Source organism: Nuphar pumila, chromosome 2 (genome assembly GCF_984573655.1).
Source record: "Nuphar pumila chromosome 2, dmNupPumi1.hap1.1, whole genome shotgun sequence".
Taxonomy (NCBI): Eukaryota; Viridiplantae; Streptophyta; class Magnoliopsida; order Nymphaeales; family Nymphaeaceae; genus Nuphar; species Nuphar pumila.
In genome coordinates, this window is record NC_143250.1 from 3097881 (window position 1) to 3109711 (window position 11831).

At 42.0% G+C, this 11831-nt stretch overlaps 1 protein-coding gene and 1 non-coding gene across 2 annotated transcripts; one reads left to right on the plus strand and one right to left on the minus strand.

Annotated features, from left to right (window-relative positions):
* The first annotated feature begins 1631 nt into the window (after positions 1-1631).
* Positions 1632-1713, plus strand: TRNAS-AGA (transfer RNA serine (anticodon AGA)). The gene has a single exon. It is a non-coding gene; the product is annotated as a tRNA-Ser (tRNA).
* A 7152-nt stretch (positions 1714-8865) lies between these two features.
* LOC149844493 (uncharacterized) lies at positions 8866-10351 on the minus strand. Its single transcript, XM_089997176.1, has 3 exons — positions 9758-10351; positions 9486-9683; positions 8866-9188 (listed from the first exon to the last, which is right to left on the minus strand). Exons 1-3 carry the CDS (start codon positions 10349-10351, stop codon positions 8967-8969), a joined length of 1014 nt encoding a protein of 337 aa, XP_089853302.1. The 3' UTR covers positions 8866-8966.
* Between the last annotated feature and the right edge of the window lie 1480 nt (positions 10352-11831).

The window sequence follows — 11831 nt, forward strand, 5'->3', positions numbered from 1 at the left end:
AAAAATCCAGACTCTGAAAAGGTATTTTTATAAATCCATTTTGTGCAAACAAATATTTTAAAAAGTTCCGATTCATTGAAATAATATTTTTAAAATTTCAGAATTGCTGAAAAAATATTTTCAAAAATTCATTTAGTTCAAAGCAATATTTTAAGAAAACCCTGACTCATTGAAAAATTATTTTTGAAAATACAAACTCTTTGAAACAATAGTTTTAAAAATTCATTTACCAAAAAAAAGAATCAACTTTTGGATAATTCGAATAGGACACGTAAGCATGTTTTCATAAGGATTCAAAATTCAATCAAACTTTTTATAAATTTTAATGCTCATAAGTCATAAAATCATTTTTATTAAAAATTTTAATGCTCATGAGGTATTGTGGCCTCCTTAGATGGTCACACCGAGTGATTCCCCTGTGAGATGCTGCTGCCTGATTCTATGCTCACAAGAAGTGATGCCTCTGTGAGGTGTTGCTGCCTTCTGAGCTGCAACAACGTACTGTAGGCTGGTCGAGCTGCCGGTTTGCCGGATTGTGCTATTGGCCTATACTGCGCTGCTGTGACGAGCGGCAGTCTTCAATCTGCAACGTCCCAACACAAGGGAGAGGGTGTTGTATGTTCCCCCTGGAACACGGGGTCGCGTGTTCGGGGGTCCGAATGAGTGCCACGCTGGCACTCATTCATCAGTTTGGGTGCGTACGAAAGAATATTGCGGATCCCAAGATATTCCTCCGTACATAAAGTGCCAACGTGGCACTCATTCGGACCCCCGAACACAGGGCCCCGTGTTCACGGGGGGAACATACAACCTGCTCGCAACACAAGGTGACGTGCACTAGCTGCTCCTACCCAAAAAGCGGAATTCCCATTGATCGATTTATGATCTACCTGCGACCAGGCTTTGGGGCAACTTAAAAAGAGAAAGGACTCCAAACTGGCTTAAGTGGAGTGAGCATGCGGTTGCCAAGACTTGGAGATGAGCAGAATGAGATGCAACTAGACTCAGATGGATCCGGTAACAATTTGTTAAGTTTGGCCTTTGACCCCAACAACGCTCACAGATGATCGACTACGGACTACCCAAGACTCAGCAGCAGGGGTGGAAGCTTATTGGATAGGGACTGGGATCATAGTTGGTCCAAATGTGGCTTGGGGGGTGTCAACAGGTCGGGCCTGGTGGAATCGAACCTGGATCTGACATTGAAGTGCTGGTAGCAAGTCCAGACCTGAGTCCTGTTTGATCTACCACAAGAAAAACCATTCCCTGGTCCTACAAATATTACACGAACCAAACCTGGTTTAAACCCAGTAGAATATTATTTTTTTTATCTTTTTTACACTGAAAATCTGCAGACTTTATTGTTGGCACTTGGGTTGGAGCTAGGTTTGGTGTGAAAGTTCACAACCATACACCGCTCCATATACTGATTGGACCCTTTGGAAACGATCCAAATTCTAATCAGGCATTCTTCTTTATGACCAAACCCTGACTCTTTAAGGTTCAGTTCAGGTCAGGTCTGCGTTGGAGAATAAAGCTGCATCCAAAAACAGCAAAGGGATAGGATGTCCAAAACGAAACAAGAATCTGCTGCATACATATTAATTAAGAATCCCAAAATGATACATCCAGTGGACGTGCCGGAGTGGTTATCGGGCATGACTAGAAATCATGTGGGCTCTGCCCGCGCAGGTTCGAATCCTGCCGTCCACGTTTTTTATATTTTTTCCTCTTAGTTTTTCTTTTACGAGTTCGCTCTTAAAGCAATGACCCCTTGACCCACTAGTGTGTTCAAGAAATAAGTCCTGCCCCTTTCCAGCTGTCATTCTGCCACGTGGAAGTGAAAGAAAAATAATTTAGTAAATTGCTTTAAATCATCTCAAGAGATTCAAAGTTTCAAACCAACCCAAATAAATAACAACCAAATTGTATACAAATGCTTTTCATTTTTCAATATTCAATGAGCTCAAAATATTTTACTTGCATTTTAATTTGATCCAAGACGCTGAAGACTTTTTTTTTTTCGGATAATTGAGGAAAACTTATGGGCGTAGAAACCCCAAGTTCCTCTTGCCCAGGGCTGGGCGCTGTTTCAGAATACCAAGAATATCCTTCTTGGTGGATTGGGTTCGGGCCGACTGGATCTTGGCTTGGTAGATTCGATCCACTTGGGTCCGTTTCATGAAGTGGATTCCAATTGGGCGGCTTGGTTGAGCTTGGGTGGCTTTGGACCTTGGAGCGGCTTGGTTGAGCTTAGGTGACCTTGCCTGATCTGGTTCCAAAATGTAAACGTATCAGTTTATAAAATTTTATACCAAATCTAGGTCTCGACCCAAATTTTGGTTACAAAGTTTAAGATTCATAATTTTTCAATGCAAAAAACTTAAACAATAGTACTTTTTTTTATACAGACCGTGTCTGGTTTATGTAATCTTTATCATATCTATGTATTGTTTTTCATATGAAAGATCCGGTCAGATCCAGATCTGGACTTGATACCAGCACCTCTTAGTCAGATCATGATCCTGATCCACCCATTTTGGTGGAGGTCCGATCCATTGACACCTGTAACTATAATACACTTTTATGCATACTCTGTTACCGATGTTAGTTGGACCCATATTGGGGAATCGGGTTTGAATGCAAAGCTCTAAAACTGAATCCGACCTATTTGGTTAGTCAGATCTGGAATAATTTACCCAATCCAGCGAAAAGGTAATTTGTTTGCCGGATATTTGAAATAAACCCGATCCGTAATAGACATCCTAAGGTTCAGAACTCAACGCATGCCAAGGTCCACCATCCACCTACGTCCAAGTACCCCAACTAGGGATGCAAATGGGTCGGATCCAGGATGGCGGTATTGCAATATTTGGTTGTTCCAGATCTGATTCAGATCTGAATCCCCATGTATTTAGCTGTTCCGGATTCTAATCGTTTGCATCCCTAACCCCTACCAAATCCAGGTCAGTCAAAATGCTATCATGGTTACTGATGGTTCGAGCAGAGTTGGCCAAACCTTGACAACACCAGATAGAGCCAAGTCTGAACAAGCTTTGGATCCCACTTGAGCTAACCCGGTACGCTTATAAGGATCTGATGTAAGTGTGTTATGGGGTTGGACTTGATCCAAATTCAGCCTATCACCAACCCTACATTCCCAGCCGAATGCTTAATGGGGCAGTCTATTTGCATCTCTATTAACCTAACCAACTCCAGGTATATGCCATATAAAGGCTACTATAGGGTTTAGTAGCTGAAGAAGATCATGCCTTCTGCAAGCAGTTGAGATTTCTGAGCCATCACAATCATTAGAACTAGTGTTGGTCAAGATCATGTCCACAGTCTCTCAATTTGCATACACTTTTTTATATTCCAAGATAATGTCTAATATCTTTCCTCTCTGACATTACACACTATAGTATATTTATGGTAATAAGAATCATAACACCCATAGATAATTTTGCTAGCTATTATGCACTCAGTTGACAAATTTAAGATGCCATGTGATCTTCATCCTGACCCCTTTAACCATTATGAGAAATTGTGAAGCTTTGTCACCCCAGTATAGCTTCCAGCTCCTATACTTAACTGTTCCTATTCTTTCAAAAACTTTCACACCTATTGGTTTGCTATACCAAATGCATTGGAAAATTTCACAAACCCTAAGTCCTTAACACAAAGCCCTAGAACACATCATTCCCAAGTGGGTATGCACTGAAAATCCCCGATTTTCGCGTCCCAGGTCGAATATGTAATGAGGATCATGCTCGATACCAGGGTCATGCAAATGGGAATTGATCCTCAAAACCTCCAAAATAAATAGTTTTGTTTAAAAACCATGGTTTTGCGATCACAAGATCTCGTATCTAAATACGACGCAAACAAAAGCTCCAAGGGGTTTGGCATAGTGGGAGGGGGGGCCTTGGATGCTAGGCGAGTGGGTCAAGGTTACATTCTTTAAGGATGTTGTTGAAATCTACGATGATATAGAAGGTTTTATCAAAATCCAGTTACAACTTTCTCAAGATTCGATGACCGATTATATGACCTTTAATCTATCACTATCTTATCTTAATTAGTTATCATATGAGTTGCAAATAAAGATTTTTGTTTCGATCTTGAACCTCTAACTTAGAGATTGAATAAATGAGAAAGAAAGAAGGTGCGAGAACTTATTTTCGTGAATAATGTAAGCACTTGACCAAACCTGGTGTGTTTATTCCTTTCTTTTATATTCTGATTTTATTTGTATTCAATTCTTATTTTATTTTTCAAGAGACCTCCTTACATATCAAAATAAGCAAGCGATATAAAATAAAATAAGTAGGGCATCTAGCACAATTAAGTCTCTTATACGAAGGGTGGTTTACTTGTTATTACTCATGGGAAAAAATAAACACAGCCTTAGGACACATCCGAACTTCCCTAATGATTGTGCTTGATGTGAGATCTTACATGAGCCCCATGCCAGATCCTTCTGTCATGCAAGGAGCAGTACTCCCAGCTTTTTCCTTGCGGCAAAGGATGCACATCTTGGTATCAAACTCTTGATGTCCTTCAATTTGGACACTTTAAGCCGACCCATCTAGCCAGGTGTGGGAACCAAAGACCTATGCCAAAGGCAGACTTAAACATGAGACTGGACAGGACATTACCCTTTTTGGTCCAGTTTTGATTACAATATTGTTGGACAAGGAACAAGTGGAGTCACAATGGACCATAACACTTGTGTTTTGTCAAAAGCCCAAAAGCATTACCAGCCCAATCTCATTTCCATAGAATTTCTACTTAAACATCATTGTTTGATGTAGGCCATAGCGTAGCTAAAAATGGGAACTTGACCTTTTTTCTCGGGAAATCGCAAAACAAACATTCCTTTTTTTACCAGTATTAAAGTATTCAAGTTTCAGAGACAGAGAGAGTACATAAGAAACCCTAAAACTTCTACAGACACAAAACGTAAATGGATTCAGACGTACAGCTCTTCATTTATTACCGGGACAAGTGTTCTCTTTTGTTATCAGTGTGGGGACCTTATTTAATCTCATCTCAAATAGAGGTGTCAACGGGTTAGGTTTGGTTCGGACCCAGGTGGAACCAGACTTGGACCAAATTTTCAGGTATGGTATAGGGTCCGGACCCAGGTCTAATCAGGTCTATTATAAGAGAAACCATACCTGGAACCGATGAGAACTACATGAACTAGACCCGGACCATACCTCATAAAATAATAATTTTTTTATCATTTTTACATTGAAATATTTTGGGTCTTAATCGGAACTCGGGTTGGGTTTGAGTCTGGTATAAAATTTCAAAAACTATACCCGGGTCCATGTATTAATCAGACCTTTGGGTCTGGACCCGGGTCTTAATCGGGTCTTCTTATTCGTCACCATACCCAGACCCTATAAGGTTTGGTCCGGGTAAACCCCACTGGTTGACACTTGACACCCCTAATCTCAAACCACCCGTTCTCTCTATACCACTCAGGGATCACTTTCCACAAGCATCTCTGGCCAACCTAGATGAGGGTGCAAACAGATCAGGTACAAGCTGAATCAGGTCAGGTCAGATCCGAAACCGAATATAAAATTTTAGTAACAAGTCTGAACATTATCCAGATCTGGATGGGATCCGATGAGGTGGGATTGAATATGGATCTGAATCGCATATAGTAATGCTGAATCTGGTAAAAAATGGCTGGACGCAAACAGTTTACATGTAAAAAGATTTAATCGGGAGATGAATGTAGATCTGACAGAAAATATTGATCAGGATACAAGTACAAACTGAAAAAAAAAATAAAAGTCCAACCATGAAAGTCTGTATCCCATTACAACTTATGATCTTATTTTAAGATCCGTACTTGAGAAAAATATGTTTGATCTGGATTGGATGTCTGGCCAAATCCAATCCATTTCTACTTCTCTTAGGGCTGTAAACAGACCAGACAAGCAGGATCGGACTGGGTCTAAGACGGAACTCTGTAATCGGACACTGATCCCCTCAATATGGACCAGCCATTGTCTTTAATAGAACTAACGACAACATTATTTGGATAATGGGTCATGAGTGCGTGTTCCTGCATAAGAGGACAAAGCTGTCTGGCTGATAGAATACAAGGGCAGTGGGACCAAAGCCAAGCATTCCTAGTCAGCGTTTTGGCCTCTTTCTCATCACCATCTTGGATAGACAATGCTCCATCTCTGCTGATAGAAATTGGACCCTGGTCTAAGATTCCATACATGAGCTCTATAGATTTAGTTGGATCTGAAATATGGGATTCAAGGATCCGAACCAATGACAGCCTTAATAACAGATAAGAAACTTTTATACACCAAATGATGACAGCCCTTTATAATTTACGCTAAACTTGTATTCATTTTAATTAGTAATTCACCCAAAATGCTAACCAAACAATATTTTCATTAAAGAGCATCATAGAGATGGCGTCCTTTGTTCAATGGATAACTTAGAACCAAGTTTGCAGACTATGTCTAGGGAAATTGATATTAGCATGCTCTCTCTCTCTCTCTCTCTAAACAATGAAATATAATAAATGGCTGTCATTAAATATCATGCATAAAATACCAATTTAACCATTAACTACTAACCATTGACTACACAAGTGGACACATTAACAATATGAAATTCTTATACATGTCTTGGACAATTAATACAAAGGGTACCAAAAAAATAGACCAGAAAGTCAGTGTTCAACTTAATAATCAATATTGCTTGGCAACCATACTACAAAAGGCCATGCCAATGAGCAGGTTAATGTAATTTAGTGAATGTTGACTGACTTTATTATATTCATTATTTTATAAGGATATCATGGTTAATGGACGTGTTTTGATTGGAATAAAACAGACAAGCTTGATATTGGTCGAGACAGGGACTGTAGACTCCCAACAACAAAAGGGCTAGCCCAGCTCATAGCTCAACTTTAGCCTTTTGCTATCTAGCACCCAACAAACCATTCCAATTAAAGGTATGTTTAGATATTTCTGATAAGCTGAGGTGTTTCACTCGCCTTTCCAACCATAAAGACACTGGGGGTTGCAACCAATATTTGTTGTTGTGATACTAAAGTCCACATTGGGTATTAGTCATAGGGCATTTTATATAATCACTGGCTTCAAAGGAATTGCAGGTCTTCACATCCAACATATCCCAATAAGAGCTCAGCATGCATGTATAGCAATGCAACGCCATAGGGCAGTTCACATAAATAATAATAGCTTGAAACTTCAAAGGAATTAATGCCCTTCACATCCCAAAAGAGTTCAGTATGAAAAAAATAAATGCAACGTAACATGTGCTAATAAGACCAAGCTTAATTTCAACAAGCAACTCCACTCCATGATTTTATATTTTATGCAGAGATCTGGAAACAAACAGATTTCATGTTCTAAGAGAGCTAACGTTTGGTCTCACCAGAAGTAGCCTACTTGGTTTCTGAGTTTCTTTCATGCTAACAAAGGAAGAGCCAACCTATTGAGTCTTGCTGGATGGCTTTGCCATTCAAAGAGAAATCTACACCATAGGAAGCAACCAAGAAGAAAAGGATACCAGACGCAAGGGGTTTGGCATAGTGGGATGGGGACTAAACCGTTTGACGGGCAGTCTAGGATTCAAATCTCATGGGCGTCAGCCCCCTGATTAAAAGAAGCTTGGCGACTCCCTGGGGTCGAGGGTTAAGCCCTTGGAGTTTTACACAAACAGGGACAACTACAGCAGGCTGAGACAGCAAGGCTAGGTCTCTGCGCCTTTGGCAGTTTCTCCCAGTGAAAATAAAAAAGAAGAAAGAGATACCAAAGTAAAGAAGGAAAATGGAAGAAGAAATCCAACCTCAAAGAGAAATAGAATGCTTGCACACAAACTTAAACAGTTTCTGCTCGCTCCCCATCTTGCTCCAAATCTCACCAACCTTCCCTACTTTTTCCATGTCAATAGACTCAAAGTTAAGGATATGACTGTCTTTTCAAACATCGTCAAAAAACTAGACACATAATAGCTAAAACTCGTCCTCGGCAATTCCTCGGGAAGTGCTCATGGGCAAAAAAATCGGTCAACCACACCATTCGAATTCCTAGACAAATCGTGCTTAATCGGCAAAATAAAAGTCGTGATTAATCGTAAGTAATCGGTCAACCCTTAATAGATTTTTAGATTAAACATGATTAAAAGACTATATATTAACATGTAATTAATCAAATAATTATATTTCACATCAAATTTTTTATTGATAACAAAGTTAATATTAATATCTACCTTTAATAAACCCATCATGAAAAATTCACATGAACAAAATGGCAAAATTGATTAAAAATTCCTGATATATTTTTATTAATTATTTAAATTTATTTTTTTAACATGTTACCAAATCTCAATATATATATATATACATTAAAGAATCCATATTTGTTTTCATTTTTCTTGATGTATAAATCGTTTCGATAATAACCTTTTTCTCTTTATTTATGCCATGCTCTCTCTCTCTCTCTGCATTTAATGCCTGACATTTTTTGGGTCACTAGACCGATGATACTCGATACTGAAGTGTAAGTCGCGATTCTTCACTCATTTTCATCGCGATTCTCACGATCCGCCGATTTCACAAAATAATCGGTACGATGAAATCGTTTCAAACTGCGAACCGCGCACCTTTGCCGATTTATACGATTCAGCGCCGAGGACGGCTACACTGGCCAGGGACACGTTGCCCGTTACCAAAAGCACCAAGTACATTTTCTGTAATAACAAGGACAATCCCAAATCCATTAAAAAGGAGAGGGAAAGATACAGTTCATAAAAAGGGCAGAGTTGCAAAACAAAGAAATGAAGCCATCTTTCTTCACCAGAGAGAGAGAGAGAGCAAAGGCGTCTTGAGATTCACTCTTAACATCACAATCTCAAAAACCAAGAAAACAATAAACAACAAAGAGAATCAGAGTTTCTCAACTAGAGTAAAGCCTGAGCGACAGATCCAAGAAAGCAGGGCAAGAAGGAGCAACAACAGTGGCAGGCCCCGACGCAGAAGAGGATGAGGCAGAGGCAAAAGCAGAAACAGAAGAGTCGCCAACCACCAGACCCTTATCTCCAGACACTCCCTTCGGCGGGAAGAAGTCGTACTCCCAAACTTCATCCTCGATCACCCCCTTCCCCTTCCTCTCGATTGCCTGCACCCCCATCAAAACAAAAACCCATAAAAACCCCGTTACCAAACATGAGAAGAGGAAAATCAACTCTCTTTCTCTCTCTAGAAGAGGAAAAACCATCTCTCTCTATAAGAGGAAAAACCATTTTTCTCTAGAAGAGTAAAACCAACTCCCTCTCTCTAGAAGAGGAAAACCATCTCTCTAGAAGAGCTAAACCAACTCTCTCTCTCTCTCTCTAGAGGAGGAAAACCAACTCTCTCTCTCTCTCTCTCTCTCTCTCTCTCTGTGTGTGATGTGAATTAAAGATTAAGAAGTCACCTCATCGACGTCCATGAAGAAATCTCCATGCCTAGATTCTCCTCCTTTCACCACCACCATCTCCAGGCCCCTCCTCTCGAGATTAGCGGTTCCGGGGCTACACAGCCCAAGCCTCAGCAAATCGCAGCCGTCATTACACATCACACCCTGCCGCCCGCCACCGATGAACCCGTAGTTCTCGCCTTGCGGCCTTCTCCTCTACACCCAGCATCCCAACATTGAAGAAAAAAAAAAGAATGGACAGAGTGTTCTGGAGAGTTCCAGAAGGTTACCTTGTTGCAGGTGTCGCACTGGTCGGACCAGCAAGCCACATTTTGGTTTGAAGAGAGCTCTTTCATCTTCTCCGGCGCTACCGGGAAGACGTTCTGAAGCCTCGCGGCGTCGGCCCCTCCGATCGTGAAGACCCGATCCGCCGCGTCGGGAAACGCCGGAGGGCGGCCGGCGCCGACGTTGCGGTACCGCTGCAATGCGGCAGCAGCCGGCGGAAAGTCGCAGAATCCACCTCCGGAATACGCCGGATGCGCGAGCCTCGGGATCACGATGGCGGCACTCATACCGCCGCTCCGGCCGTCGGCGAACGGGAACGAGTAGTGGAGCGCGGCGACGGCCGGAGGCGCTGCCAGTTTCCCGTGGGCGAGTTCGGCATCGGCCAGCATCTTCCGGCGCTGCTCCTGCAGGCGGAGCCTCTCCAGCTGCGCCACTCCGAGGCCGCGCTGTGGCTGCTTCTTCGGCGCATTCGCCGCTGCAGAAAACTGCTTGCCTCCCTTCCGGCTTCTCGGCCTCGCCGAGGCGGCATCCGGCCTCTCCTTCTCCGATGGGTGGTCGTCTCCGGACTTGTCCGGCCACAGCAGCAGCGTCGTCGCCATGTAGCAATTCCCCTCTCTTCTCTTCCTCAGAATTGATAGACAAGAAGAGCAAGGACAGTCTCTCTCTCTCTCTATAGCTTGTGAGGTGGAATGTGGGAGATGAGGAGGACGAAGAGGGATTTTAGGGGTTTTATAGGGTTTTGTGGGGTCTGGAGACAATGGAATGCTTTATGGTTCAGGTGGTGGTGGTGGGAGAGCAGAGAACGGGAAGGACTCTGCCGGAGAGAGAGTATGGCAGAGTGCGGCGGTTTGGTTATTTATCCCCCCTTTTTCCCTTCTTATTCTTTTGTTTTTTCCTTTTATTTCCTGAGAGTGTCACTTTCTAGAGAGAGAGAGAGAGAGTTCCTCTCTCATACCCACCTGACAGGTTCAGAGGGAAAGGAAGGGGAGAGGTACCTTTTTCGCGGGGACCACATTGTGGAGCATACAGTTAGTGCTATGTACTGGCCTCTCTCCCTCTCTCTCTCTCTCTCTGGTGAATATTTAATGGTGAACGTGCAGTTTAGAATTTTAGATATCAACAATTCAACACTCCTCTCTCTCTCTCTCTCACTCTCTCTGAATCTGAGAAGTCGTTGCAAGGGAATGGTGGGGTCAGGTTGATTCAGGTGGATGCCTGTGGGACCTACTGATCACATCCTTTGGTCTGCATGACCTTCAGGTTTTGGGGACATGTCCTTTGGTCCTGGTCCTGAGCAACACTAGGTTATTAGTAGTGGGGTTAGTCTATGGAAAGATAGAGAGAATATAGGGGATAAACTAAACCAATTGATGTTCATCTGTTTAGCTGAGATGTGAAATGGATAGAGAGAATATATATGGATCAGATCGGGTCCATGATGTCTTTTGAGTACCTTGATGTGGCTTTGGTCTGTTGTACTTTCCTATTGAAGGGCACTGCATTGATAAAATATGATTTGGGTATGGTGCAACAAAACCTTTTGGTGTGGGGCCAGCATCACCCTTTGAGCAAAAAGTGGCATGGCAATCTTGGATTGCATTACTGGTTTGCTAGCTTGGATGGGTTGAGTTGTCCTCTATAAATTCAACATCTTTGGCATGAGTCCCATAAACCACCAACATCAAACATGGCAATCTTGTGCTCTTGACACAATGGGTTCAGATAGTCCTAAAAGCTTGAGGCCAAAATCTGAACTTGGTGGGAGTGCATCACAAAAATATCATTAAAATCTTGGGCTCTTCAACACAAGATTGGCTTAGATGGTCCTACAAGCTAAAGGCCAAAGGACTTTCTTTTATGGGAGTCTCTCCCATAAATCACCAAAATAACATGGCAATCTTGGGTTTTGGAACTTGAAGGCCAAAATCTTACCTGGGCAGCGCTTCTCAAGTGGTTGGGGGTGATGCTTCATATGAGAAGCATTTCTTTTGTGTTCCACCTAATGAGACACTATGACTCTGATGATTTGATCCACCTAGATCAGGATTCACTTGGAATGTACTACAGGCCTGTTTGGAT

Bases quoted from the DNA above. Each gene is read 5' to 3' on its own strand.
- LOC149844493 (XM_089997176.1), bottom strand. From the start codon at position 10,351: ATGGCGACGACGCTGCTGCTGTGGCCGGACAAGTCCGGAGACGACCAC. The intron at 9,684-9,757 runs GTAACCTTCTGG...TGCTGGGTGTAG, and splicing joins AGTGCGACACCTGCAACAAG to AGGAGAAGGCCGCAAGGCGA. The intron at 9,189-9,485 runs GTGACTTCTTAA...ATGGGGGTGCAG, and splicing joins TCTTCATGGACGTCGATGAG to GCAATCGAGAGGAAGGGGAA.